Source organism: Vipera ursinii (assembly GCF_947247035.1).
Source record: "Vipera ursinii genome assembly, chromosome: 5".
In the NCBI taxonomy this organism is placed as follows: domain Eukaryota; kingdom Metazoa; phylum Chordata; class Lepidosauria; order Squamata; family Viperidae; genus Vipera; species Vipera ursinii.
The window spans coordinates 76,466,073-76,493,630 of NC_139518.1; the positions used below are offsets into that span (position 1 = coordinate 76,466,073).

General features: G+C 37.7%; 1 protein-coding gene across 2 annotated transcripts in view; it reads left to right on the forward strand.

Annotated features, from left to right (window-relative positions):
- Positions 1-27,558, forward strand: part of PRKG1 (protein kinase cGMP-dependent 1) — a gene marked incomplete at both ends in the record, with an annotated part of 850,316 nt that overhangs the window by 619,028 nt on the left and 203,730 nt on the right. For both annotated transcript variants that reach the window (XM_083364786.1, XM_083364785.1), the window contains one exon: positions 23,820-23,883. In XM_083364786.1, the coding sequence (XP_083220912.1) occupies positions 23,820-23,883 (64 nt within the window). The remainder of the gene's footprint in view (positions 1-23,819; positions 23,884-27,558) is intronic.

Below are 27,558 nucleotides of genomic sequence, written 5' to 3' on the forward strand. Positions count from 1 at the left end.
TCTCTGTCGTCCCTTTCTTCTCTTGCCCACAACCTTTCGCAGCATTGTATATATCTACAAGTAATTTAAGTATGACACTGAGGTTGGTGATTTAGTACTAGGCTCTGTGGGGTTGGTGGATTCTTGTAAGCTGAACTGGCGTTTGGAGTTTGTTTCAGTTTAAGCTGGAGATTTTCCTTTGTGATGGGGTAGCATTCACTTGGACTGAATTGGCATACAATTGGATGTCTTCCAAGAGTCAGGGCTCTTGCTCAAAGAGCAAGATTTTCACATTGCAATATGTTTAGCTTCTGGTATTAATCTTATTGCTATGCATGCATTCTTCAACAGTATGTGGCAGCTATGGATGGAGAGGAGTTCAAAATCAATTTTGTGTGTGAATTGCACTCGTTCCTGGACCAGGAGTTTCTCGCAAAGTTGCTCATGCCTTAGTCACTTCCTCATTGGACTACTGCAATGTACTCTACAAGGAGCTAGTTTTGAAGAACACTCTGAAGCTTCATCTGGTTAAGAATGCAGCGGTGTCTGCTGTTTTGAGCATACCAAATTATGCCTGGCTATTATGCGAATGAAGGGACAATGTGGCTCAGTGGGTTAGGATGCTGAGCTTGTTCATCAGAAGGTCAGCAGTTTGGCGGGTCAAATCCCGAGTGCCGCGTAACAGAGTGAGCGCATGTTACTCGTCCCAGCTTCTGCCAACCTAGCAGTTCGAAAGCACGTAAAAATACAAGTAGAAAAATAGGGACCACTATGGTGGGAAGGTAACAGCGTTCTGTGCGCCTTTGGCGTCTACTCATGCCGGCCACATGACCACGGAGACATCCTCGGACAAGCGCTGGCTCTTTGGCTTTGAAACGGAGATGAGCACTGGCCCCTAGAGTCAGAAATGACTAGAACGCATGTGCGGGGGAACCTTTACCTTTACCTTTATTATGCGAACAGCATTTGCTTCCAATATGCTTCTGGGTTCAATTCAAGATGCAAGTTATCACCCTTAAAGCTCTGTATGGCTCAGGACTGGGTTACTTGTGGACCATTTCTCCCTGAGGACTCTATAAGGGGAGACGAAGCAAGCCCCAGGTCCCCTTTTTCAGAGTCATGTGGTAAAACTTAGGAGACTTCTATTTTGTAGCCCATCTCTCTTAAGAAAAAGGATTCCCTGAAATGCAAGCAGTCCTGATCCTCTTAAACTTCCAAAAAAACTATGAATACTTGACTTTTCCCCCAGACACTCTACCGCAGGGGTCTTCAAACTTATGACTTGTGGACTTCAACTCCCAGAATTCCTCAGCCAGTGTACCAAGACCAATATAGATGTAGTTGTATTGGCAGTGCATGGCAATGTACTACCTCAGTTGATATATTACGCTTCTGTTTTATGTATATTTCTTGTGGTTAGTTGTGAGCTATTGGTGGAGCAGTGGGCTAATGCCTCCTTAAGTAACACCAGCTGCCTGCAATTAGTGCAGGTTCGCATCCCACCAGGCTCAAGGTTGACTCAGCCTTCCATCCTTCCGAGGTAGGTAAAATGAGGACCCAGATTGTTGGGGGCAATTAAGCTGACTTTGTAATAATGCCGCTTGGGGGTGTGTGAAAGCCCTAATAAGCAGGCATATACATAGAATGAAGGCTACTGCTAAGCTTGTAAGCCGCCCTGAAGGATAGACAAGCCTGGTCTGAGTTGCTCTCTGCGCTTGGTTGATAGAATGATAAATCTGGTTTAGCAATTCACATATTCATAATTTGTGCTAGGACACCAACTATTCGGTTTCAGTTTTTTGATTTTCCAGCTTTCACTTCTCTCCCATTTATTCAGCACCCTGTACAATTTTTTTTAGTAAAATCTATGTGAAGACTCCTTAATTTGACACATTTTCTTCACACATTTTTTCTAAATGCATTTCTGCGTGTTATTTCTACAAAACTGAGAAAGATGAACTTGTTGAGGGTTGATTGAATTCCAGTTTGCATGTAAGTTCAGGAAATGTTAATTGAACAAGTGCCCATTCAAATGTGAGCTACACCAATTTCTCCCACCCCTATTTATTCATTGTACCTTTATGTTTTTATTAAACAAAGCAGTGAATAACAATCTTCCTTATTCTCTTTCAAACCTCTTTCCATGATTCAAATAGAGCTTGCTGTTTTCTTATGGTAATCTGGTAGATTGTAAATTGGGATTTTTGCAACAAGAATGGCATGATGGTAATTTTAACTGGTGTTTATTAGCACTAGCATATTCTAACAACATGTTTATACTGGATGCTGAATGAGGCTCATTCCAAAAGATTTTCATTGGAAAACAGTAAGTGAACTTCTTTGCCTAAGCAAATCCTCTTAATTTTTAAATCAAGACATAATTTATATTATTAGACCGAATAATTGGGCAGCGTTAGAATGAATAAGTAAGCTTCTTTTGTATAGTTTATTTCAGAGAACATTAATCTTTTAAGGTGTTATAGAATTATCTTAATAAAAAATTGAAGAACTAAATATCTGGCTTCTTTTAATGGAATTTAAACTGACTGGAAGAGATTGATAAGATTGATGAGTTCCTTCTTTAAGACATGGTTGTTTAATGAAGACTACAGCAGATGAAGTTCATTAATGAGGCATTTCTTGGTAAATGTTGATTTGAAATATTGAATGAGCAAGCCACATATTGTTTTCTAATGACCATTTGTTATTCTACCACCCTCCATAGCAATCTTGTTTATGTTTGCTGATGTCTTCTCCTTTTTTCTGTCTATCTACTCCCCATTCTCATTTGTACTGTTCTGTTGATTTGCCTAACACTGGGCAGTTTTTACAAAATGTATGACAGATGTAACCACTTTCTAGTGCCATAGGTTTTTGTAAGTAGAGACTATTAATTTAGGAACTTCAAACTGCCCAGGAGCTGTTGATATCGTTTTACAGAGGAATTATTGAGTTTGTCATTTGTAAAATAACAGAATAACAGAGTTGGAATGGACCTTAGAGGGCCTCTAGTCAACCCCCTACTCAAACAGGAGCCCCTATACCATTTCACACAAATAGATGTCCAGTTTCTTCTTATAAGCATCCAGTGATGAAGCACCCACAACTTCTGAAGGCAAGCCATTCCACTGGTTAATTTCTCTTTAATTGTAGTTTGCTTCTTTCCTTAATTTGTTTCCATCCATTGTTTTTGTCTTGCCTTCTGATGCTTTGGAAAATAGGTTGACTCCCTCTTTTTTATGGCAGCCCCTCAAATATTGAAACACTGTTCTTTCACCCCTAGTTGTTCTATACTGTCTGGTTTGTATTTCTATAACTGTTGTTTGATACAGCAACCGAATAGGACACATAAAGACTCAATGGATAGTTAGGACTGCAGAAAAAACAATTGCAATCATCCTGTCTCCCATTGAGGACTTGTATACTGTGTGGGTCAGAAAAAGGGCTGATTAAATCCTGGCCATAAACTGTTTCAACTTCTCCCCTCAGGGTGGTGTTATAGGGCAGTGGTGGCGAACCTATGCATGCCAGAGGCGGCACTCAGAGCCCTCTCTGTGAGCACGCTCACCATGCTTTAAAGATGGCAACTGTCCCTCTTCAAGCAGCCACCCGCTAACTCGCTGAGGTCCCATGTGGCTAGATGCATCCCAGCATGGCTGGTTTCCCTCCCTCGCCCCATCCCATCCCTCCTGGCCTCGCATGCTCTCCTTTTCCTGGGCATGACACACTGCATCGCCTCCTCAACTGTCGGCCGGCCTTCCAGCTCAGAGGCGGCTTCTTTGAACTGCTGGCGACGGGCTGCGGAGCCCCAGAGTGCATCAGTTGAAGGGCCGGCAGGCTGTGGCTGCTGACGGACACTGTCGGCCCCCATGTGCTTGCTGGCCTCTGTGTGTGGGGACTGATGGTGTCAGGCAGCAGCCACCCCGGCCCATGCCTTGCCCCATGGTAATGGTACCCCCACCCTGCCTTGCCTAACCCCACAGGACGAGCCTCTTGCCTACTGCCCCACCTGCCAGAGACCCCCTGGATCTCCTCCATCCCTGTCCACCCCCCCCCACAGGCACCCCTCCCCACAAGCAACATTGAGGTGACCATGCCCACCTTGGCCTCACCCACCCAATCTGCCATGACCACCACAGTCACGCCCACCTAGTGGACCATGCCTACCTGGCGATAAATAAGTGGGTTTTGGGTTGCAGTTTGGGCACTCAGTCTCTAAAAGGTTCGCCATCACTGTTATAGGGCATTGCAGACCAAAATAACTAGATATACAGTTTTTTCCCCTCATTACGTCACTCTGCTAAATACCTAATTCTCTGCATTTACACAAGCAGTATTGCTGTAGTGTTATTATTTATCCTTCTTATTTTCTTCTTCACCCTCCCCCTCTTTATTGATATTATTATGATGATTATCTTTATTCTGTTGCTTTGCAGTGAGAGCTTCTGCACTGGAGACAAATTCCTTGTATGCCTAATCACACATCACCAAATAAAGCATTCAAATAGCTTCTAAGGCAGGGGTCTTCAAATCCGGCCCTTTTATGGCTAAGAAATTCTGGGAGTTGAAGTCCACAAGGCATAAAAGGGCCAAGTTTGAAGACCTCTGTTCTAAGGCATCTTTTCTACTTTCCTAGTAGTGACTAGTAGGGTCCCTTTTTTAAATCCTTTTTTGCAGCATTTTCACCAACATAGATCATTCAGGCAGTGTTCCAAAGACTAGGACTATATGAGCATTTATCCCACGATATAAGAATACCCAAAAAAATAATAATCTAGTTCTGTGAAATATTGGTCTATAAGTATAACCACTAATCTCTCAAACTGCCTTGAAAATGAAATCATTCTTGCAAAGGAACACTTCTTTCTGATAGGAATGAGAAAGGCTTTTTAGTTATCAGTCTTGCTTCGAGTTAATAAATTAGCCATAACCAAAGATGTAAACTAAAGGTTTTTGGAGTGGGGGGGATGCAGGGAGGGCTGGAAATCTAACAGATGGCAAATTCATAGGAACCAATTTCAAACAGGAGAGTCAAATAAAGACCTAGGATTTGTAGTTGAGGCTAACAGTAGGAAGTATGTTGTTGTTGTTGTTAGTTGCGAAGTCGTGTCCGACCCATCGCGACCCTATGGACAACGTTCCTCCAGGCCTTCCTGTCCTCTACCATCTTCTGGAGTCCATTTAAGCTCACGCCTACTGCTTCAGTGACTCCATCCAGCCACCTCATTCTCTGTCGTCGTAGGAAGTATACTAAATACTATATACTCTGTGGACTATGCCAGAGAAAGCATAGGAGAGTTTTTTTTAAAAAAAAAAATATACTTAATAGTTTTTATGTTCTAAGTCTCCTAAAGATATTTGAGACCATGTTGCTCCTCTAATTACTTTACTGAATGCGATTGTATTGGGAACACAGACTGCTTAACTGGTCCACGTTTTTATGATCTATATTGGTGTCTCCAAATAGCCCACTTAATAGGGCACAACAACTGAATTAGATTTTGTCACGCTCAAGATCAGGATAATAACCATATTATTTATGGTTAGAATGTAAATTTACATCAGGTCGGCTAGCATCATTCCTGAAGGAAGATAAATTCAAAATATTTTCGTAAAGGACACTGGAATAAAAGCTAAGTTCTCTCTCCCCCCCTCCAATTTCCTTCGGGAAAGGGTGGTATATAAATCTAAATAAATAAATAAATAAATAAATTTCTTGACTGAGTTTATATTTGCATAGGACTTTGACATTCATAGAAGTTCAATAAATCAACTGATAACTAATTTGGTTTAACATTCAAAACCTGATTTCCAACTACAGTATCTACCCATAGGAAACATTTCTTTTTGCCAGTTACCTCAGACTAAACTGTACTGTGAAAGCCTACCAAACATTTATTTTGTACTGAATAAATACCACGATCAAAAATCAAATATTTAACAAGAATTTCTGTCCATGGTGGGGGATAGAGGGGGAGAAGAGCATTGGAAATGATGAGTTACGATCTTTTATGCTGCTCATTTTCTAGAGATGCCTGTAAAACGTTGGTTACATGTTTAAGAATTATTCAACACAAAGATTTTTTTTGCACATTTTGTTTTCTGTTTCATCAGAAAGTGAATATATTTAGCCAAAATAAAATTTGTGCTCTGATATACCAAATCCCCAAATGGATTGATTGTGTGTGACGTCCTTTAACTTTTTGATTCCAATGAGCTTTAATCAGGACATGGATGCTGCCTGGTTAATAGAGAATCCCAGTAGTCAAATTTCAAAAATTAGTGGGCTGTATTGTAGAATACATCCATTAATCTTGGAAAGAAATGTGATGTTGAATATTGCCATTTTACAAGTTTAGAACTTTTTCCATTTCATTGAACAATCCTTGGAATAGGATTGTTGATGTAATGTCAACACTGCTAACATCGGATGTTCTTGCTTTGACAACAGATGTAAATGTAGCCATCTTTTCTCTATCGCTTTTAGAGTTTATTGATGTTGGGAGGGGGAATGTGGATGAGAGTCCAACTAGTCATAACAATAATAACTCAGCTGTGGGAACCCAAGGTTATTAGGTCCAAAGTTGATAGAAATTTGGGGGGGGGGGCAAGAGAGATGGGGAGAAAGCCCACGCTTCAAGTTAATTGGGGAATGTGATTTATGACTGTTAATTGGAGGAAGGAATTGTGCTTTGCTACTTTGTGCCCAGGGGAGGGGAATTCAGTTTTTGGCTTCAACTATGTAGTGCCGATCCATTGTTTCTCAAATAAAAGATTCTTTAAGGAAAACAATGCCTCGAAGTTCTTTTGAAGAGATTCATCTGTCAGAGCCACAACATGTAATTGATGGAGTTGTTAAGGGCATCTGCATTATTTATTTATTAAGAATGGATAAATATTAAAAAAAATCACATTGTTTTTTTTCTTCCTTCCACTTTCTCAAGCTGATTTTCGTTCTTTTTAAAAACTTTTTACTGATGGAAAGTGACATTTGGATTACTTTACATAATTATATTTAGATTTTTCTCCCATTTAGGTACAATTAATTCTTGGAAAATGGTAGTGAGGATGATGATCCAGGTAGGCAGTGGTTTATAGAAAGTTTGTTACTGTATTGATTTAATATTCAGTTTAAAATAGCCTGAAGGTAACTAAATGTGGGTCACATTTTTATATACATTCATTTTGCATAAAATCAGATAGAAGGCCAAACCAGTGTTATTTAATGTCACAACTATTTTTATAGCAAATGGAAGAGATCACAATTGTGATTAACCTAATATGGCTAATTCTGGTATTGTGATAAGATACCATGTTAAAATTAATTTTTGAATGGCATTCTAAATATAATTAAGAATGAATAAGGATTGCCTTAAAATTATGCAGAAGAGCAAACTACCCATCATAATCATCTTTGGAATAAAAAAATATTTTTGATAATCTAATTTCTAGAAGTCCAACATCTTATATTACGAAAGCCATGTTCTAAAAAATGAGGCTATGTTTGAGAAAATTAGAAATGAGGAGGTGAAAGCTGTAGTTATAATAAATGAAAAGATGATAATCTACAACTTATTTATAATATTCACAAGATTTCATTTAAGAAGTATGAAATAAAGTAATATACTGTAGCTACTTCTAGCATGACATTTTTGGCAACATCAATCTGTGTCCTTTTTTTTAAAAGACCTTTTGTACAAAATGGTAAATTGAAGGCTGAATCTTACCATTTATTGAAAGATTTTAACATATACAGTATTTTGCACAGAACATGATTTGCAATTGATTTGCGATTTGGCATTTTGTCAAAAGCTATAAATAAGTTAAATGACATCAATAGGATGAGAAACTAAATTATTGACAATATTGATTTAAACAAAGAACTGTGCATATAATTGATAGAATACACATTTTCAGGAAAACAAGCAATGTCCAAAATGTACTTATTTAAAATTATATGATCGTAATTACAGTTTTCATGTCTTGCTGACAGTGGCAAATCATAGTCGAATTAGATAAGAACCCATTTTTTCCTGGTTCTATTCTATAAAAAGGGCTCAATTCTTCCTAGTGGAAATGTGTTGTAAATTAACAATTCTCAACAATGAGTGCTTTCACAGAATTGTTTGTGCCTGTTCTGAGAAATCATTCAGCAAGAGAACAAAATGGAATGAAAAGATAAACTATGCTGTTATCCAATTATTGCACCCAGAAGTGTTACAACAAATTAGATGTAAAATGATGAGCAATGAGACCAGTGGGAATTACAAATTACTAGACCCTGAAAACTGCACTGTTAAACTACACAAAGTTCTAATGAACCAAGGTAGCAAAGGTGCATACTCCAAGACACAGAGCATAAAACCATGGTTTGATGAGGAATAAATATAGGCAAACATAGACCTTTCCTATAATTATAATCAATACAGAAATAAACCTGGCTTCATAAACTGTCAGATTCTTCTGCAAATCTTCCCTGCATATCAGCATTTAATCTTAGATTTTTAAAAAAGAAATCAACTAGAAAAAGTTGGCTCACACATATTTAATTAAATTATGGGACTTATATGCCACCCTATCTCCCGAAGGACTCAGGGCTGCTAACAACAATAAAAACAACAACAAAAACAATAAATACAAATATTAAAAGAAATTAAATTTTACAAAGCCCCACATATTCTGGCATAATGTTTTACAAAACCCAAGCACAAGGCTTGAACCCCATGTTCCAGCATCTACCTAGTATTTCCATTCTCTATGTGCTTCGAAAGTGGCACAGATGCCAATACTCCACTGGAATCCATAATAATTTTTGAAAGGTTAGCCCACTGTCCATCTGTATCCATTAGAGGAATAAGGTAATTAATTAATTGAGCATTTGAAGTCTAATAAAAGCCTTGGTAGTGACTTTATTCCTGCTGACATTTCTAAAAATAACATTGGTCCCAATTCTCACAGCACTTTTCAGATTTATTGACAACACCACTGACATCCCAGATGACAGGACAAAATCATCATAATTCCAATCTATAAAAAAGGAGAAAACAAAAATCAGGCAATTTTTCAATAATCAGCTTTTTATATATAATCAGTAAACTCTATGCTAAACAGGAGTTTTATGACTGGATCAAAGATAGCAGCATCCTAGCTGAGAACAGGCTGTATTTAGGCCATGACGATCTACTATAAACCAAGCAGTAATATTACAACACCCAGTGGAGAAATACTCCTATGGATCCTGCAATGTCGCGTGGTCGCACAGAGAGACAGACACTTGAGCTGGGTAGTACTTCTTTATTGGGTTAGGAATGAAGCTGGAGCAAAGGGGTTACCTGGCGTCTCTTTATACCTGCCCAGGTGAATCGCGACCAATAGATTCAAACCTGGGCTTCCCGCCAGTGCAGGTGGCCAATGGATTTAAACCCTGGCTTCCCGCCAGAGCTGACCATGCCCTGGGGCTGTCAACGACTTGCTCTATTCAGGCTTTCCTGCCAAAAGCGGTTATAGCCTGGAGCTGTCCAGCCCCCTGCTGTGCTGACATTTCCGTGTATGCTTTGAGAGCATACACTACAGGTCCAAGACTGTCTTTATACAGCTTTATCCATGCCAAAAAAAACTAGCTTAGCACCAATGTAACATAAGTTCCAGATATTGTATTTTACCATCAAGCCATCTGTTGATTGCCAATCAATAATAAATAGACACTTGCATAGCATTTGTTCTCTCTAGTTTCAGCAGACACCCTTCAGCAGATATTGATGGTAAATGCAAAAAAAAAAAAAATCCCTTCTATAAAGACTTTGGCCATGTTAATCCCAACCGTAGAATAGTATTCCTGAACCTAGGCAATTTTAAGTTTTGTGGATATATTTTATATCCCTTGAATAACAATAATTATAATATTGTGATGTATTTCCTTTTGGATAATTTTTATCTGATAGAGATTCAGTGTGTTGAAACAACTAGTGTTGGCTATAATTTTGAGCTTCAGTTTTGTAATTTTAATATTAACTCTGGCTGCCCTGCTATGAGGAATGGATGGATAAAAGATGCTCCAACTTATGTATGTATGTATGTATGTATGTATGTATGTATGTATTTATTTATTTATTTATTTAACTTATGGTAAATGGACAGCCATCTTAACACAATTCTGCTTGGCTCACAACAATAATAAAGCCCAAAATACTAAAATTAATAGTTTATGCAAACATACCCACATGTCAAAAAAAATCATTTACTTTATGGAAGAGAAAAAATGGGTTATTTCTCCCTCCTAGCAATAGAAGCACACTCCAGTTACTCTCCATTACTCTCATCTAGTAATAGAGAAAAAACAGAAATAATGTATAGCTTTAAATCAATTTGTTTTCAAATAATATAAAAGATAACTCACACATGTGTTGTTCTGTAAATTCATAGTTTGAAAGATTCAAATTCACAAGAGGCTGAATGCTTGCAATCTGTGTTAGGAATAGCACTCAGATTTATATACCACTTCCTAGTGTTTTACAGCACTCTCTGAGCAGTTTACAAATATCACCATATTGCCCACAACAATCTGGGTCCTCATTTTGCTGACCTCGTAAGGCTGGAGAAGCCTGAGTCAAGTTTGAGCAGGCCAGGATCAAACTCCTGGTTGTGGGCAGAATCAGCCTACAATACTGCATTCTAACCTGGCACTTGACTTGAAATCACCAGTCTATCAGATCATATACTCTGGGGCTTTGGGTACTCTGTGAAGTTGGTTGTTTTCTTGCAGACATTTCATTACTGATAATATCATTATCAATGATGTTACCTCATCAGCTAAGGAAATCTCTTCAGGAAAACAACCAAGCTCAGAGAACATCAAGGAACCTACAGTTCAAGCCTAAGCTACTGTACAAATAGAGTTCACATACTCCTTGAGATACAACCCCACCCTATGCTAACACCTGGGGAAAAGACATTATTTGCAGATTTCTGGGAAACTAAAACACTCTGCTGGATCCTATATAAAGGATCTTCCACAGGGCAAGGGTTGAACTGGAAAATACAGTTTTCCAAGGTCCCACTGGATGTTACATTTAAGGGACAGCACCTGGAAGATGTTCACTGTGTCTCTCCATAAGTGACAAAGTGAAATACCTGTCTTTTCCAGTTTGATCTGTTTTGCAATATAGTTATTTTTAAACAGATAATGATTTCCTTTTTAAAGGAATACCATAATATTCCAATACTCCAGTCATTTGAGACCTCTGCTTGAAAATATGGTTTTGTAGAAATTAAATATACATCTGAATATTGAAAAAAGCACACATTGGTCTGTTATATGTTGGGGGGAGTGGACAAACTAATTTTAGTACAAGATCCAAGCATCTGAAAAATAGGCAGTTAAATACAAAACATTAAAATATCTCTCTAAAACTTTCTAAGTGGCAAACAATTCTAACATACAACAATGTGTGCCCATTGCAGAAAATACTGCAGCTTTAGAATCTTTTTTTTGTTTGTAAGTAGAATTTTCTCATGTATATGAGAAATCTCAGCAATAGAATATGAAACATTACATTTCCTAATTGAAGATAAAAATCCAGTGTGCTCATTCAAGAAGCCAGAAGTGTTTTATTTCATAACCAATGTGTTCTACTCCATTCATATACACATGCAAACTCATATAGCAAATATGTTGGAGTAAAGTATGTTTTCATAAAAGAGCTTTATGCAGTGTAGATTAATGAGCTGTTGTTTCAATATTTTCAGAAGTAGTTCTACTGATGTCTAAATGGAGATAATTGCATTCAAAATTTCACTTTAATCTAATGGAGGGGCAGTTCTCTTTACAAGCAACAGAGACCAATTAGATCACGATATCGGTAATTTCAATAGAATTGGAAATTTGTTTTATGCAAACAAACAGACATAAAAAACACCTTTGGATTATTCCTTCCTCCCAGCAATAGAAGCATACTCCAGTTAATAATTCTCATCTAATACTAGGATTGAAAAGGGAAGTAATGCTTAGCTTTAAAATCAATTTGTTCTCAAAAACACATAAAAAATATATCACACCTGTGTTGTTCTCTAAATTTTTAGTTTATGAGATTCAAATTCACAGGAGGCTGAGTGCCTGCAATCTGTGCTAGGTATGCTGCAAGACAGTTTAACAACTGCACCAACTGGGCTTTGGAATCAGGGAATATTGTATTAGGAGATAAGCTTTATGGTAGCAAATGAATCACTCTGTATTCTCGACTCAACAAGTTGTAACTGAAATGAATAATTCTGAGATTGGGTATCACAGCCTGAACTCAGAGGGAGCGCTTAGAAAGTATCAGGAAGAATGGTTTCGTAGACCAATTGAAATATTTGAAATATCAATGCAAGAAGATGAAGTTATGCAAGATAGTCAGAAAATAAGTGATGAACTACTAAGACAATGTTTGCCCACAACCCTGCAGCTGTATGAGTTTGGAAAAATACTGTAGATAAGTGGTTCTCAACTTTTTCCTTCAGCACACCCCCCCCTTTAAATACCATTTGTATCCACAGATCATGGCCGCAGACCCCCAAGACTTAACTCAAGATTTTATTTTATTTTTATTTTTTTAATTTTAATTCCATTTATATCTCGCCCTTCTCCGAAGACTCAGGGTGGCTTACAAGCTTAGCAGTAGCCTTCATTCTATGTATATGCCTGCTTATTAGGGCTTTCATACACCCCCCAGGCGACATTATTACAAAGTCAGCTTAATTGCCCCCAACAATCTGGGTCCTCATTTTACCTACCTCGGAAGGATGGAAGGCTGAGTTAACCTTGAGCCTGGTGGGATGCAAACCTGCACTAATTGCAGGCAGCTGGTGTTACTTAACATAACATTTCTTCAAGCCTTCACACCTTGTGGTGACTTTGCTGTCCCAGGGATCCACGGACCACAGGTTGAGAACCACTGCCATAGAATAAATAGTTGCCTTGGAACATATGAAGAACAGTTGCGGGAATTGGATATGTCTAATTTAATGAAAAGAAGGACGAGGGGTGGCATGATAGCAGTGTTCCAATATCCAAGGAGCTGCCATAAAGAACAAGAAGTCAAACTATTCTTCAAAGCACCAGAAGGCAAGACAAGAAACAGTCAATAGAAACTAATTAAGGAGAGAAGCAACTTAGAATTTAGAACTAAGGAGAAATTTAGAACAATTAATAAGTGGAAAAACTTGCCTCCAGAAACTGTGGGTGCTCCAACACTGGAGATTTTAAAAAAGAGATTTGACAATCATTTGTCTGAAATGGTATAGCGCAGGGGTAGGCAACCTCGGCTACTATGCTGACTCAGGAATTCTGGGAGTTGAAGTCCATGAGTCATAAAAGAGCCAAGGTTGCCTACCCCTGGTACAGCATTTCCTGCTTGAGGGGGTTTGACTAGAAGATTTCCAAGGTCCCTCCCAACTCTGTAATTGACCAAAAACAGAAACCAGATGTCTAGGTCAATGTGAAGAAACTCAGGCTGGTTTGACTCAGACAAATCTGCAAACTTTTGGAGATTGTCACATTTACTAGCAGATTTAACACTTCACAGAGGTGGTACATTAATTTAGGAAATAATTGCAAGTGATGATATAAATGATAAGGAAATACATTCATACCTTGAGTCACAGATCATCCCAGCCAGTTGGAAAACTATTCTAGATGAAAACATAAATGAGATAATAATCATATAGAGTTCATCTCTTTTCAACACTAATTATGATCCTTAGTATGAAATTGTGAACGAACTGAAAAACCTATGGAGAAGATCCACTCTTCTGTAACCAGCAGAGCTTCCAAACAGGCTTCCTTCAACTAAAAGATAGCATAATAATTGTGATAAAATTGTATAGGAATTCCTAAATCTTAAAATCTTGAAACTGGAGAAGAAAATTCCAGATTCGTGAGCTGTCACGAAGTAGCCGTCTACTTCTAACATTCAATGGACCAAACATCTACTATGTTCCCTTTGAAACAAATCAGGAGACTGATAGCACAATTAACAGATTTTATTAAAATGCAAAGGCTCACTGCATCCAGCCCTTATTCTTTTTTTGCCACTATTGTCTAATACGGTTCTCCTCCTATTTTACCTTGACAGAATATTTACCCGTAAACTTTATAAGCCAAGTCTTTCCTCTTGAGGTAACATGTGTCCTTTATTGTAAATTGTATTATAAAGAATGTGTGTTCTATGTCATATCCTTATATCTTTAGTGTGTTCATAATAACATTTTGTCTGTCTGTGTACCTAACTACCTAATTTTCCTAACTTGCTAATAATGAATCACAAAGAACAAAGCTGTATCCTAAAGACTTCAAGGAAGACTTAGATTCTTGTTTTATTTTGTTTTTTTAAACTTTATTTGAGAAACAACAAACAGCTGGATAAAAAAAAGCAACTAAAATAAATTAAAAATTACCACAGGGTGCTACCCTGAAATTCACCTGTGCAGAGGATAGCAATATTCTAATAATTTTTCTTGCCAGGGCTCTGCATTTTTAGTTCATTTTTTCCCCTATGGATTTACAGGTCGGTAAATATAAGTAATATAATCTATTAAAGTAAGAAAACATAGGCAAAAAATTGTTGTTGTTAGTTGCGAAGTCGTGTCCGACCCATCGCGACCCTATGGACAATGTTCCTCCAGGCCTTCCTGTCCTCTACCATCTTCTGGAGTCCATCTAGGCTCACGCCTACCGCTTCGGTGACTCCATCCAGCCACCTCATTCTCTGTCGTCCCCTTCCTCTATTGCCCTCAATCTTTCCCAGCATTAGGCTCTTCTCCAGTGAGTCCTTCCTTCTTATTAGGTGGCCAAAGTATTTGAGTTTTAGCTTCAGGATCTGGCCTTCTAAAGAGCAGTCAGGGTTGATCTCCTCTAGGACTGACCGGTTTGATCGCCTTGCAGTCCAAGGAACTCGCAGGAGTCTTCTCCAGCACCATAGTTCAAAGGCTTCAATTCTTTGGCACTCAGCCTTTCTTATGGTCCAGCTTTCACTGCCATACATTGCAACTGGGAAGACCATAGCCTTGACTATACGCACTTTTGTTGGCAGGGTGATGTCTCTGCTTTTTAGTGTGCTGTCTAGATTTGCCATGGCTTTCCTCCCAAGGAGCAAGCGTCTTTTAATTTCTTGGCTACAGTCCCCATCTGCAGTGATCTTGGAGCCCAGGAAAATAAAATCTGTCACTACCTCCATTTCTTCCCCATCTATTTGCCAGGAATTGAGAGGGCCAGATGCCATGATCTTGGTTTTCTTAATGTTTAGTTTCAACCCAAGTTTTGCACTCTCCTTCTTCACCCGCAACAAGAGGCTCTTTAGTTCCTCTTCACTTTCTGCCATTAGAGTGGTATCATCTGCATATCTTAGGTTGTTGATGTTTCTTCCGGCAATCTTAATTCCAACTTTTGATTCATCTAGCCCTGCCTTTCTCATGATGTGCTCTGCATATAAGTTAAATAGGCAAGGTGACAGTATACAGCCTTGCCGGACTCCTTTCCCAATTTTGAACCAATCAGTGGTTCCGTGTCCAGTTCTCACTGTTGCTTCTTGGCCCGCATATAGATTTCTCAAGAGACAAATAAGATGGTCTGGTATGCCCATCTCTTTAAGGACTTGCCACAGTTTGTTATGATCCACACAATCAAAGGCTTTAGCATAGTCAATGAAGCAGAAGTAGATGTTTTTCTGGAACTCTCTAGCTTTCTCCATGATCCAGCGTATGTTAGCAATTTGATCTCTAGTTCCTCTGCCTCTTCAAAATCCTGCCTGTACTTCTGGTAGTTCTCGATTCACATACTGCTGGAGTCTAGCTTGTAGGATTTTAAGCATAACTTTACTGGCATGAGAAATGAGTGCAATGGTGCGATAGTTTGAACATTCTTTGGCACTGCCTTTCTTTGGAATTGGAATGTAAACTGATCTTTTCCAATCCTGTGGCCACTGTTGAGTTTTCCAAATTTGCTGGCAAATTGAGTGTAGCACTTTTACTGCACCGTCTTTTAAGATTTTGAATAGCTCAGCTGGAATACTGTCACCTCCACTAGCTTTGTTGTTGCTCAGCTTTTCTAAGGCCCACTTCACTTCACATTCTAGGATGTCTGGCTCGAGGTCAGTGACCACCTCATTGTGATTATCAGGGACGTTAAGCTCATTCTTGTATAGTTCTTCTGTGTAATTTTGCCACCTCTTCTTAATCTCTTCTGCCTCTGTTAGGTCCCTGCCATTTTGGTCCTTTATCATGCCCATTTTTGCATGAAACGCTCCTTTCATCTCTCCAATTTTCTTGAAAAGATCTCTGGTCCTCCCTATTCTATTGTTTTCTTCTATTTCTTTGCACTGTTCATTTAAGAAGGCATTCTTATCTCTTCTAGCTATTCTCTGGAATTCTGCATTCAATTGGGCATATCTATGTTTTTCTCCCTTGCCTTTCGCTTTCCTCCTTTCCTCAGCTATTTGCAAAGCTTCCTCAGACAGCCATTTTGCTTTCTTGCATTTCTTTTTCTTTGGGATGGTTTTGGTTGCTACCTGTTGTACAATGTTGCGAACCTCTGTCCATAGTTCATTAGGCACTCTGTCTATCAGATCTAATTCCTTAAATCTATTTGTCACTTCTACTGTATATTCAACAGGGATATGATTTAATTCATACCTGACTGGCCTAGTGCTTTTCCCTACTTTCTTTAATTTAAGCCTAAACTTTGCAACAAGAAGCTCATGGTCTGAGCCACAGTCAGCTCCTGGTCTTGTTTTTACTGACTGTATAGAGCTTCTCCATCTTTGGCTGCAGAGCATATAGTCAATCTGATTTCTGTGTTGACCGTCTGGTGATGTCCATGTGTAAAGCCGTCTCTTGGGTTGTTGGAAAAGAGTGTTTGCTATGACCATCGTATTCTCTTGACAAAATTCTATCACCCTGTGCCCTGCTTCATTTTGTACTCCAAGGCCAAACTTGCCTGTTATTCCAGTTATCTTTTGGCTTCCTACTTTAGCGTTCCAATCCCCCATGATGATAAGGACATCATTTTTTGGTGTTAGTTCTATAAGGTGCTGTAGGGCTTCATAGAACCGGTCAATTTCATCCTCTTCAGCACCGGTGGTTGGGGCATAGACTTGGACTACTGTGATATTGAATGGTTTGCCTTGGATTCGAGCTGAGATCATTCTGTCATTTTGAGGATTGTATCCCAGTATTGCTTTTCCTACTCTTTTATTGACTATGAAGGCTACTCCATTTCTTCTGAGGGATTCTTGCCCGCAGTAGTATACCTGATGGTCATGTGAATTAAATTCACCCATTCCTGTCCATTTTAGTTCGCTGATACCTAAGATGTCGATGTTCAGTCTTGTCATCTCTTGTTTGACCACGTCCAGCTTTCCTTGATTCATGGATCTTACATTCCAGGTTCCTATGGAGAAAAAATCTTTACAGCATCGGACTTTCCTTTCACCACCAGACATATCCACAGCTGAGCGTCCTTTCGGCTTTGGCCCAGGCGCTTCATTCTTTCTGGCGCTACTAGTACTGGCCCTCTGCTCTTCCCCAGTAGCATATTGGACGCCTTCCGACCTGAGGGGCTCATCTTCCAGCATCATATCGTTTTGCCTTTTGGTACTGTCCATAGGGTTTTCATGGCAAAGATACTGGAGTGGGTTGCCATTTCCTTCTCCAGTGGATCACGTTTTGTCAGAACTCTCTGCTATGACCTTTCCGTCTTGGGTGGCCCTGCACGGCATAGCTCATAGCTTCATTGAATTACGCAAGCCCCTTCGCCACGACAAGGCAGTAATCCATGAAGGGGGGCAAAAAATTAACACATCAAAATTCCTGTGTAAAAAGCTGACCTTTTAGAATTTACTTTTCATGGATTATTTTTTGTGGGGTAGAAATATATACAAATTGTTGTACACCTAAATACTTAGTTCTTGTTGTACTTAACATACTGACAGCTATTAACATGACGTTTTTCAAAATGGGAAACAAGAGGAAGGGCTTCTGATACATTTTTAAGAAAAAAATGTTTAATAAACATTTATTATTGGCAGAACAGTTGAAATGAGATGATACTCAACTAAAATATAAACTGATGAAAATAAGATATCTACAGATATTCCTTTTTTAAAAAAAGAAGTATAAGTAGGCTCTTCGAAACTCTAAATTCTTCTTTCCAAATCAACCATGCTGGATAATTTATGTAAATTAACATTTATGATATAGAAAACAATATATTTGAACTTTTTGTTTTTATATAATTCTTGTCCCAAAAGTGCTTTTTCAAGAAGCAACTGGAGTTTCTTGTTTTTCTTTGAAGATGTTTTGCTTCTCATCCAAGAAGCTTCTTCAGCTCTGATTGGATGGTGGGGAATGGAAGGATTTATATTCCTTGCAGACAGCTTGTCATTTGCATTCTTTTAGAGAGTTGTTGAAGCTACTTGAAGGTTTATTTGTGTGCTCAGGGTCACCTGAGTAGTGCAAAAAAAAAAGCTGTAAAAAGCTGACATCTTAGAATTACCATATTTTCCGGCGTATAAGACAACTGGGCGTATAAGACGACCCCCTACATTTCCTGTTAAATTATAGGGTTTGGGCTATACTCGCCATATAAGACTACCCCTCTTCCAACGCACACCAAATAAAAATTAAAAAACATCAGATTTGATTTTAATATGGTAATTTTAATTCAAATGCTTATGACATGCAGGTGCTTAGTAGGAAAACTGTCACTTATAAACATAAGGCTGTTTGTCATCAAACATGTAAACATAAAACAACTTTAGAAGAAAAGACGCCCAGACCCCAGCCTGTAAAAAATCACAGACTGCAGCTTCTTCTCCAATTGGTCCCGCTTTCCCTGCGCAGACTAAATGGGAGATCCACTCCAGGTTTTCCAGCCAGCCCTGTCCCTAAATTTTCAGCACCCGGCGTATAAGACGACCCCTGACTTTTGAGAAGATTTTCATGGGTTAAAAAGTCGTCTTATACGCCAGAAACTACGGTAACTTTTCCTGGATTATTTTTTATGGTATATTATGAACACACTAAAAATATAAGGTTATAACATAGAGCATATATTCTTTGCAATACAATTTATAATAAAGGACACATGTTACCTCAAGAGCAGAGACTTGGCTTATAAAGTTTGTGGGTAAATGTTCTGTCAAGGTAAAGGAGGAGGAGAACCGTATTAGACAATAGTGGCAAAAAAAAGTTGTATAAGGGCTGAATGCAGTGAGCCTTTACCTTTTAATAAAATCTGTTAATTGTGCTATCATTCTTCTGATTTGTTTCAAAGGGAACATAGTAGCTTTTTAGCCCACCAAATATTAGAAGTAGGTGGCTACTCATGACAGCTCATGAATCTGGAATTTTCTTCTCCAGTTTCAAGATTTCCCCACCTTCCAATCAGAGCTGAAGAAGCTTCTTGGATGAGAAGTGAAACATTTTCAAAGCACCTTTGGTAAAACAATGACCTGGATGACTGAGAATCTCCAAAGGCATTTATGTAGTTCATGCTTTGCCTTTAAGATATTTTATAATGTATTTGTTTTGTGTTTAATACTTTGTATCAAATTTCATTCGATACTAGCTTATGTTATTAATAAGCATAAGACAATTTTAAAACTTACCAAGTAATTCTGAAATTATACTGCTGATACTCCACTTGAACGAAGAACCATTGTTGAATTGTCTACATTTAGTCAATAGAATTTTCTTCCAAGTAGTTATTAAGAGATTACACTATAAACCCCCTTTTAACAAATCTCTTTAGCCTGGCTTAAAAAAAAGAAAACCTATAAAGAACAGCAGAAGTAAATTGAATAATTGGAAGTCAGAGTGAAATCTGTTATACATGAATGTCACATGGGAGTCATGGATCACATCATTGCCATTTCCTGCAAATGGTTTTAAGTACTGTAAAATTTACTGTAGAATTCAGTAAAAGAAATGACGCATGAAACAAAAACTAAGATCATAGATCTGTCAATATTAAGCACTTCCTTTTCCTATTGAAAGCCATGGGTACATGAGGTTTTACAATACTGGATAGTGTGAGGCGTCATTGACACTCTCTGATCTTGGTTGTTTTCTTGCAGATGTTTCATTATCCAAACCAGATAACATCATAGTGCTGATGTTGTTGGTGCACCCAGGACCTCTCATTTCAACCCTGAACCACACATATTGTCCTTTATCAATACTGGGTAGTATTTTAAGCTTTGATGCCAGTTCAAACAATGGTAGTTTCTCGTATCTTTTAATGAAATTCTTATTGACCTGTAACCCTGTAGTTATGGTCTTTACATAAAAGATAAATAAACATAAAAGGTCTTTACATAAAAGATAAAACCACATTTATGTATGTATGGTAGGGTGTTTTTTTCATGAATTCTTTCCCCCCCCCCAATTTAAATGGCATTATTAAGTTCCAAAAGGAAAAATTACACCTATAATTAATTTGTGTATAGTCATTATCCATATCTTGCTTTCAGACTCATTAGTCAGAAAGGAAAATATGCTGGGATTATATAGTAAAAGAATATTTAGGTGCTGTCCATATGAGTTGTTAGCAGTTCTGTTGAGCTTCATCCTTATGGCTTAGAATAATTGTGCGTACAAATTACATCATCTTTATATATAATTTTCTAGGACATTTTTAACAATAAAAAGATTTATCAAGAGGCACATTAAAAAGAAGCCAACTGAAGGCATGCACTCCCTTTAACACATTAACATAGGGTAAATATATGAGTCTAAACTTACTTGAGTTAAACATGCTGAAGTAATTATTTACATTTAACATAGACTTCTTGGGTAGAAAATTCTATGAGGTTGCATTCCCGTCCTTTCCATCCCTTTTGAAAAGAAATTTTAGGACTAGTAGATTGCCAAAGACCATAAAGTTTATTGGTTTCTGCTGCCAGGATTCAGTGTTTTTAACTCCCTTGAGTAATGAAGAAGCTATCCATCCAGACATCCCTGACGATAAACTGTATTATCTTGTTAGGAGCAACATCACTCTTAGAAACTAGTGTTGCCATGTGGAAATCTGCAGATCCAGATGCTAAGGCTATCATTTTATAACAATGACAATGACCACAAATCATTTCTGTTTTGAGGTTATTTATTTAACAACTATCTTTTAAAAGGGATCTAAGAGGCATTCTAGGTTCTTTAAAATGAGTTCACACAGAGAGACAAAGATATAGGGATAATAAATTTAATTGTGATAAGGCCAACGTGTTGAGTACGACCAAATGTTTATGTGTTGTTTATCAAGAATTCTAATTCAAAAAGTTTACCCATAGACACACAGACATACAAGATAAGGTAAAGATAAGGTAATAAATAAATACTGAGTGATAATTGGTACTGCCTTAACTAGATCTTAATTAAGAAGACATTTATAAATATTTATAAATATCCACACTTTAAATAGCTGTGTATCACTGTGTATACATGCAGTGATATCCCAACACAAGTTTGGAAGGATAGGTTTGATTAACCCCTTCTTGGTGACAAATTATTGTGTTGGGTAACTGGAACACTCTGATGTTTGGCAGGTCTTCCAAAAATCATTCATGACCTGGTTTGCCCCCTAAACACTGCATTTTCTACAAATATACATATTTTGCTCCTTTCTACTCATTTTGGAGCATATTCAGCCTTTTTGTATTGTCAGTAATGGTTATTAGAAGCTTTCTGTTTACCATGCTATTACTTTTGTAATCTCTGAGGTATTATTTATTTGGATTGATGCTTTGTCAACATTTCTAATTGCCTATTTATCTGCTTTCTGGCTGAAATAACACTTCAAACATTCCTCTCATCAGTACCACCCTGCCATTTTCCCTACTTACGTATGAACTTAATTTGTTCCATACACTAAGTATTCAGTACTAAACGTAAAACATTTTAAGTTTTAAATGTCCAATTAAGGAATTAATTGAGGTAAAGCAAAAGGAAGTCTGCATAGACACACGCACATACATATTTTTACATCACTCTGGTAGTTCTATCACATATGCCTCTGTAGAAAACTAAGGAAGTGGAAACACAAGAGAGAAAACAATTTGTGTGATCTCCAAAAGAAACCCTGTGATTTTTATGGTTTTATCTGACAGTAAGAAATAAGTAGAAAAATGTAATCTTTTATCATGATGTCGCAATTCAGATTGTATCATATATGTGTTACCATAGCATATGTACTATCCTTGTCTGTTAAGAAAAATAGAAATATTGTTCCATGTTCAATGGAATGCTGTCAGTTAATCTGCTTAAATTCTGTTAATTACAACTTTATTATTCAGAGCAACATAAGATGAAAATAACCAATGCAGATAGTAAATAGTACTGCATTCTTTCAGTAAATGTACTTGATTTCTCAAAATGGATAGTGGAACGTACATGAATAATCTATAAATGCAGTTGTCACACAATAGATCTGATATGTTATTGTTGGAAATATTCACTAAGTTGAAATAAATATCTTAGCATTTTATTCAATACTGAAGAGATTTTATACATGCACTGGTGCAATTTATAATTGGCTTAAATATTTTTTAAAGATCTTTCAAAGTTTAAGTTTTTTTAACATTTAAATTTGAAAAACTTTTTTAAAAGTTACCTGTAAACTTTTAGATCAATCACAATTCAATAAAAAGGTAGCTGACATTTATTAAATAATATTAAAATTTCATGTGCATTGTAGGTGTTAGATTAATATTTTGTGTCTCAATTGCCCAAAGAATTTGATGTAATTTTTAAAATTCAGCATGGGAACAAAAACAAAATTGTGTAGCTTGTCACAGTTAAGACAAACAATGTTTAGAAAATTTCCAGACTATGATAAGAAAACTGATGATAAGGCTGAACAAACATTTGAATGGTTAGGATATGTTAGCTCTGAAGCAGTTTTAAGTACAGTACAAGTAATTTTAATATTCTGAATTTAGGATTAATATTTCATGTCTAGAACCTCACAGGGAAGCATCAAAAGTAGTATGCACCTATCAAGTTGTTTCTCTGTGTTTTAGGATCCCCTGCCTTATATATGAGCATTATAAGGTTCACCTCTATTTCGATTCTGAATGCTAGTAAAAAATTACAATGGGAAAGTGGCAAGCCACAGTGAATGATCTTACATAATACAATGTCGAGTATATTGTCTCCCTTAAATATATACTGTATGCTAGAAATAATATTGAGAGCAAACACAAAATATATTTTTGACTCTTCAGAATTGTGTGTTTTTATTATTTTTATTGCAGTCAAAAATATTGTTAAATATAGGTGCTCCTCGACTTATGACCACAATTGAGCCCAAAATTTTGGTTGCTAAGCAACACAGTTGTTAAGTTGTTAAGTGAGTTTTGCTCTACTTTACAACCTGTCTTCCAAGACTTGTTAAATATATCACTGAAGTTTTAAGTCACTAACATGGTTGATAAGTGAATCTGGCATCCCCATTGACTTTGCTTGTTGGAAGGTTGCAAAAGGTCATCGGATGACCTTGAAACACTGCAACCATCATAAATACATGCCAGTTGTCAAGCATCTAAATTTTGATTACATAATCATTGGGGATGCTGCAACAGTCGTAAGTGTGAAAAAGGGTCATAAGTCGCTTTTTTCATTGTAAATTTGAACCGTCACTAAATGAATGGCTGTAAGTCAAGGACTACCTGTATGAAGTCGTCTTATAGCATATGTATTAAAAATGGACTTACATGTTCTACAGGTTTATTTTATTTTTTCTGGAGCTTTTCTCAAGAAATAAAAATTTACAATTACATCAATTCACACGCGCTTTCATCTTTCTCTTACAGTGTCCCAACATTCCAGAGCCTCCCTGAAGAGATACTTAGTAAGCTTGCTGATGTTCTTGAAGAGGTATTTGATTTTAATTTGGGGACATAGTTTAAGGAATCAAGTAACCAATCTTTTTGTCATGAACGTATTTCAAGCCTGCCCTATTGGGATATTTCTGCTAAATAAAAATATTGTACTAGGAAAAAAATGTCCTATTGGTTAGGGACACCATGATAATAGTAATATTTTTTAATTGTTAGGTACAATTCTGAGGTCATTGTCAAGCACAGGGAAATCAGGAAGGCCAGGCTGTTTAAAATGAATATAAAGGTTTATTGCAAATGCATGCTCTCTACAAAAATTTGAACTACTAGCAGTCAAAGGGAATGGGCAGTAGATAAGAATCAGTGAAATTCAAGGTGGGCTGGACTTAGGTCTTTTGTGAGTACAAAGGGACTGGAGACTAATGACACGTTTGACCCCTCCCTCGGGCTCAGCTTGGTCATCTCCTACAGCAAGAGTGTCAGAAACTGATGGCCTGCAGGATGGATGTGCCACGTGCAGACCATGTCCACCCCAACTACGCAAAGGCAAAAAATGTTGCAATACATCATGATACGTCATGTAATATGATCAGGTTTGACAGCTGTGTCCTACAGACATACTCAGCTATGACATTAATAGTGGTGTAAATAGGATTTGTAAATAGGACTTTAGAACTATAAGTTTTGCAATTGACCTTCCACCATACCCCATCCCATCTCATATCCTACTACATATAGATATGTAATATAAATTCAGCCCACATATTAAAATTAGGATGGGCTGCAGCATTGAAGAACTCTCATGATAACACAGGTCTCAGCTATAAACTAACATAGCTTCATGGGAAATGTATACTTTAAATTCTCTTATATCAATAGATTAAGTTGTACATGATTGATTTGCACAGTTGATATCTCAACTCTCAGACTTCTGGTGACAAGGACATTTCCAAAATTCATGGAAAGTCAAGTGATGTTAAGAAATGTAAGAAACAAGTCTCTGTTATCCTCAGCTCTTCCTGTAGTTTTCATTCTTCTATCTTTCAAGATGGAAAAAAGGAAAGAAAAGGGACTTTAAGCGTCTAGAATAGCTTTTTTAAAAAATATTTCTTAAAAAGCCAGAAATATAAAATCATTTTAAACCAAGCCCAGTGGAACTCATTTGACATTATTTCTAATTTTAACTGATTTGACAACTTCAACTAAATTGGGAGCAGTTTATCAGCATAAGTAAGTAGTTAATTTGATCCAGTAAATAATCCCAGGTAATTACTTCATTGGAATGTACTTCTGTATGCTTTAAAATGCAGTGCCCCTCTCTAACGTAGTCCTCTTGGAAATTGATGATTTTTTTCACTGATTGTAATGAAGTCAGTTCCTAGTTCATATTTATCACTCTTGTGGAATTATAGCTTCCTTCTGCTCTACCACATCAGTGAAATTTTAATGATTTAGGTTCCTTGAAATCCCTAACAATTAAGATACATTAATTGTTAGAATTCTGAAGAAATGTTTTCAGAACATCAGCTTCTTAGGGAATATGCCAAATTTGTCCTTATTCAATCAAAGTATACATATTAATTTCACATCAAGCAGCTTATGTTACTTATCTTCCTAATTACTACTTTTGCACCTGCAAAATTACATATTATAAGTCTTGCAGGAACAATTAAAGGCCATTAATATGTCATCTTGTATGTGTTAATTATATGATATCTGTACATACAAAACTGTGTTTTTTTTTCTCCTGCATCATTATCAATTTCTACGTACACTTGGCCACTGTTAGCTAATGTTAAAATAATGAAAGAAAATAACTACCAATTCTCTTCAAAGGGATTGTTTTTGACATTTTAAAACAAGTTCCATTTTCGACTTGACATTTATTAATATTTATCAGTTGCCTTTTGTACCGTACTTCCATCTAGCTTGTGGACGAACCAACAATTTAACATGACAATGATGGCTTTTTCTTGGTTTCTTTTACATTCAGTTTGGCAGAGAAAAAAATGAGGAGAAAAATACAACGTGTATGGTATATCAATAATCTGTTTCTTTTAAAAAAGTCAGGCAGAAGTGAGGGGGGAAAACACAGAACAAAAAGGGGTAAACTATGTTTGCTTGATTTGAAACAGAAAATAGCTGTGATCTAACGGTAATTCTATATAATCTTCACACGGAAGAAATCAATAAAGCAATATAACAGTGTAAAACATTTAAAAGCTTTGAAAAGGAAGCATATCTTCTTGAAATACCAAGGCAGCTAAATCTATCAGAAGGCTCAGCCTGACTGCTTGAACTAATTCCCAGCTTGTTTTCTTATTTATTTATATTTATTTTATTTTATATGGTTTTCCATATCATCGTGAAGATGGGTCAGCAGTGATTAAACAATTTTTACATTGAGTAAAATCCAACATAGTAAAGACCACAACAATTAGTTCATAACTGGCAGCAGAAATAAAACCACAACTGCCCATCAGCATAACCATCTCATGGACACTGCGACATTTACCAACCCCATGACTGATGATACAGCCACAACTTTAAAGCCTTATAAAAGGCCAACAAGGTCAGGGATAATCCAACCTCCAGAGGGGCTGATGATCTAAGGCAGGGGTCCCCAACTCCCAGGCCATGGACCAGTACCGGGCCGCAGCATGCCCGCATTCGGTCCGCACAAACAAGCAAAACCCCATCCATGGGTTGCAGGCAGCACACAAAACTTCACACTTTCTGGTCTGCAAAAAATCCTTTCTCCACGGATCCGGTCCCTGGTACCCAAAAGTTTGGGGACCTCTGATCTAAGGAGCAGGTGGCATCACCACAGTGGATCTCTCACTGGGTCCTCACATGTAGCACTATTTAATTAGAAACCAAGCACTAGCATGCCTCTCCTGCTGAATCTGACAAGAATAAATTGGAGACAGTCCCTCAAATAATCCAGATGCATGCAATGAAGGGCTTTATGGGTACCTGTAAACATTTTGAATTGAGCCTAGAAGCATACTGTCAACCAATTGTGGAGCAGAAGTGAATCATATCTGGAAACCGAAGGTTTCCAAGCCGCAAGCAAAAAGCCGGGCCGGCAGGCATTTGACAGTTGACAGCTGTCAAATGGCTGCCCGAAGCAACAACGCATGCGCACCGCCCCGCCGGCCGCCATTCCCGATGACAGCTGTCAAAAGGCTGCCGGGGCCCAACGCGCACGCGCCAGATTTGACAGTTCCCGGAACTGTCAAATCCGCAGTTCACAATTTGGTCCTCCGAACTGAGCTAAGCGCTCAGCTGAGAGGAATTCCCTGACAGCCGCCGAGCTGTCAAAGTGCCGCTCGGCGATTGGCCGTTCTCCGAGCGGCGGGAAAAATACTGTTACCTGATTGGTTATGTTGTTTAACAGTTCTCTATAAAAACCCGGATTGTTTGACAGTCAGCTGCCGGGAGCTGAACCGAATAAACTTATCAACCTTACCAACGGTCTCGCGTCTGTCTTTGTAAAGACAATTCAAGAAGTATGGTATTTGTGGGTTAAAGATGCTCATAACTGTCTGTCCAGCCTTTGGAGCCAACTGCATCTTCCAGATGCTCTTCAATTGTAGTTGTATAAAGCATTGTATCGTAATCTATGATTCGTGAGGCACTGTGAAGAGAGCATCTTGGTCCAGGAACAAATGCAATTGGCACACGGCATAAAGATGTACAAAAGCTCTTG